Source organism: Fukomys damarensis, unplaced genomic scaffold (genome assembly GCF_012274545.1).
Source record: "Fukomys damarensis isolate Sample0158 unplaced genomic scaffold, DMR_v1.0_HiC HiC_scaffold_23, whole genome shotgun sequence".
In the NCBI taxonomy this organism is placed as follows: domain Eukaryota; kingdom Metazoa; phylum Chordata; class Mammalia; order Rodentia; family Bathyergidae; genus Fukomys; species Fukomys damarensis.
In genome coordinates, this window is record NW_022900935.1 from 37,126,833 (window position 1) to 37,130,668 (window position 3,836).

The following is a 3,836-nucleotide window of genomic DNA, read 5'->3' on the forward strand; positions in this document are numbered from 1 at the left end:
TATATATATATATTTTTTTTTTTTTGTACCAGGGATTGAACTTGGGTCCTTGTGCTTGCAAGGCAGGCCACCGAACTGCTGAGCAAAATCCCTGGCCCAAGTATTCCAATTTATAATGACAAACAGCATGGAATGATATAGTATTAGGGGTTCTTCCAAAGAAACTGAAGATGTACAGAAGAACGAAAGGGAATGTTTAGAATGAAAATTGTAATAAACTCAATAAATGGTTGAAAAGACCTCGTCAGTGGCAGAGGGGAAATGTCAGGAAGTCAGTGAAACTGAAGAGTGACCAGGAGAATGGACCCAAGTAAACAGAACAGAGCAAGTCAATAAGAATTAACAAAGGCCCAGTCTTGGGACATGTGGTCCAAAGCCAGGAGATCTAACATTTGTGCCATCAGTGCCCAAAGGTTCCAGAAATGTACGAATCTGAAATTGAAAAAAATACAATTGAAGAAAGCTGGCTGAGTTGACTTGTTATAGCTTAGATTTAGCTGTCCCACTGAAGTCTCAGATCATCATCAGTGAGACCTGTGGACAGGGATCTAAATACAGAGCATTAGAGGTGACTTGCTATTAGGAGGTCGGGCTTGGTCTGAAGAGGTGGGTCACTGTCTGCGTGACACAGAAGGTAAAATTGCCCTTTCTGTCTCCTCCCTTGACTTCCCCTGCTCCCTGGGTACCATGCCCCAAGCCACTTCTCTTCCATGCCCCTCTGCCATGCCACCCTGCCCTGGAGCCAGGCAATTATTTTCTAAAACCTCTACAAACTGTGAGCCAAAGTAAACCTCTCCCTTAAGTTTTAGTTATCAGGTATTGTGTACCAGGGTCAAGAAATGTCTCTAAGATGTGGTCCCAATGTGAGAAAGACAAACCTTCACATTTAGGAAACCCAAATAGAATAAAATCCCCCTAAAGCACCCAAGTTCTCATAATCAAATTTCTGAAACCTAAAACAATGAACATGTCTTGAAATCTGTCAGAGAAAAGAAATTCACTCTCTACAGGGACTAACAATTCAATTTAGAGTTGAGTTCTCAGCAGATCCTGGTGGCCAAAAAGTAGCGAAGCATTTAAAATCATGGAAGGAAAGAAATAATCAGTCCAGATTTTTATGTCCAGTGAAAACAGATTTCAGAAATAAAGATGAAATGAAGATGCTTTTCAATGAAAAAAAAGCAAGAGAATTCAGTCCTATTCTAGAGGAAAGAAAGCAAGAAATTATCCAGATCAAAAAGGAAATCACAAACTCAGTCAGAAATGAAGAAAGAGTAATAGATAGGTAAACAACTAATAAATACAATAAATTATTATTCAACCCTTGAGTTGTCAAATTGCATTTAATATTTCAAAGCAAATTTATAATATTGTCTAGTGTGGCTCTCATTGTATATAGACATAATATGAAGGTCAAATACAAAGTGGGCAGGGGAAAAGGACCTCCTAAATGCTTATAACACATCTCTATATCACTTTGCAGTGAAAATGCTCACATCAACAATGTCTGCTAAGCTACATTTGCATCTTTAGAACCATTGAAAACTCAGTACAAAAAGGTAGACTCCAAAACAGTGGAGATGGATGAAAGCCTAATTTGTTTAAAAATGTCGAAGTAGCACAACTGAAGACAGAAAAGGAGGAGTGAACAATGGAACACAAAACATGAAGGAAATTATAAAATGGAAGGTTAAACCATGTATATCTGCATTAAATCAAAAGTGATCCCTTCCAGTAAAAAGGGCATAGTTAGGCATAATTTAAAAAACAATCCAAGTATATCCTGTGTACAAGAATTAATTTCAAATACGAAGGTGTAGGTAGGCTAAAAAGTAAAACAATGGAGAAGCACACATCATTAAAGAGCTGATTAAAAGACAGCTGGAATGGTTTATTGTATCAGATCAAGCTCAGGCAAAGAAAAATACTGAAGGCACAGAGAGACATAACACAGTAAAAGCATCAACGCACCAAACAGCTATCCTGCTATAAAGTGAGTCATGTATACAAAAGGACACAACTTCCCAAGACAGGAAGGAACAACTCCCAGAACTGAGTAAACACGCTGTTCTCAGGAGTTGATGGAATCACTACATGAGAAGTCAGCGAAGGGACTGAAAAACTGAACAATGGCATCTTGTAAGATCTCACTGAAATGTGGAACGATCCACTCACCAGAGCAGAATCCTGTCTATAAGTGTGCCTGGCACGTGTGTTAGGACACACTGCATCCTAGGGCCCCAAAGCAACCTACCTACATTTAAAAGAACTGAAAACATATGAAGGATATTTTCTGACTATCATGTAGTCAAAGTGCAAATAAACAGAAGGGCTCAGGGAAAGTCTCTAAAGATCTGGAAAACCAACAACACATTTCTGCACTGAGGGCACAGGTGTAGGGGCTATATTTACAGCTCTGTGAGGAATCCTGTCAGTAGCTCCCAGTGACACTGGGTCCTCTCCTCTCAGCTGACAGCACCTGCCCACCTGCAGGGAGAGCACAGGCAGGGCTTACAACACTCCAGGAACCTGCAGGGAAAGGAGCAGTGACTCATTGTGTGCCAAGCCTGAACCCCGCTCAGCTTGCCCAGCCACTGTTTAATCTTCCTTCGTGATGCATCAGCTCATGGTGCTGTCAGCCAGATGCCAGGGAGCCCTGCCTGAGGGGGAGATTTGGAGAGAATTCCAATGTGCTGAGTCCTGAGAGGCAGAGCCCTGGCTGGAGAGGACCACAGAAGTGGGCAGAGGCTGATCTCCAGTGGCTGCTGAAGGAATCAGAACCCAGTGCATGGGAGGCACTGAGAGGAAGGGAGCTGAAGGATGACTTTGGTGAGTGCCCTGCAGGGAGGGGATGAGGCCAGGGCTCAGGAAGTGTGGGAGAGGGGCCCCCTAGAGCAGGGTGATCATTTAGGAGGCCCTAGAGCTGTTTTCAATACCCGGGAAGGATCACTTCCACATTTTTAAAAGGATAATAATACAAAAGAGGATAAAGTTGTCATAGTACAAATAAGCAGTTTCAAAGTTTAAAAACTAAGACAGGAGGAAATGCCTTAAGGAACATAACACACTGAGACAGGAAACATTTAGCTGTGTTGCAGCAGGAGAAAGGGCAGCCAGGTGAGGCCAGCAAAGCAGAAGGAAGATGAAACTAAAAACAGTGCTCCCAAGGGTTCCCAGCCTGGGAGCCACCCCAGTGTCCCTTGTCCTGGAGGCCAGGGTGGGGTGAGGACGCGGCCGGCCTCCCTCCTCGCTCCTACCCGCTTAAGTGCCAGTTGGGACTTTTCAAGGTCCAGGTGGAAGAAGTTGCCCAGGAAAGGCAGGCGCCAGGGTCCTGGAGGGTAGTTCTTTGGGCGCCTCCTTTTGAGGAAATCTGCAAAGAACAGGAAGACAACAGCGCCCAGCAGGAGAGTGCGGAGGTGGAGCGCACCCCAGAGGGCGGCCAACAGGGAGCCCACCGCAGCCAGCATGTGGAGGACCTGTGCTGGGCCTTCTGAGGACTGCACAGAGAACTCTCCCAGGCTGTCACCTCTTCTGTGTAAGAGTGTCCAGGAAGAGGCGTGCCCCAGCTCCGCCCCCTCCTTCTGTGCGGACCCCTCCCACCTTTGCCCTGCAGCTCCTCCCTCCCTGGCCTTCCTGTTCCCTCTAGGAGCCAGGCCTCTGCTGCACCCTGGACAGGGGATAGAGACTCTGCAGCCGTGGGGCTCCCCACACCCTTCCTGGAACAGGCTGGCTAGCAGTGCTTTCTTCCTTTATCCTAAAAGCCATTTTCTGGCACACACCCAAGGCTCAGGCTGCTGGGCTCATTTCCAGGCCCCCTCAGCCTGAGAGTGCCACAG

At 45.6% G+C, this 3,836-nt stretch overlaps 1 protein-coding gene across 1 annotated transcript in view; it reads right to left on the reverse strand.

Annotated features, from left to right (window-relative positions):
* Window positions 1-3,530, reverse strand: part of LOC104859953 (cytochrome P450 2J2) — a 36,762-nt gene extending 33,232 nt beyond the window's left edge. The window contains exon 1 of the mRNA XM_010620858.3: window positions 3,258-3,530. Within this exon, the coding sequence (XP_010619160.1) occupies window positions 3,258-3,467 (210 nt within the window). The 5' untranslated portion in view covers window positions 3,468-3,530. The remainder of the gene's footprint in view (window positions 1-3,257) is intronic.
* Between the last annotated feature and the right edge of the window lie 306 nt (window positions 3,531-3,836).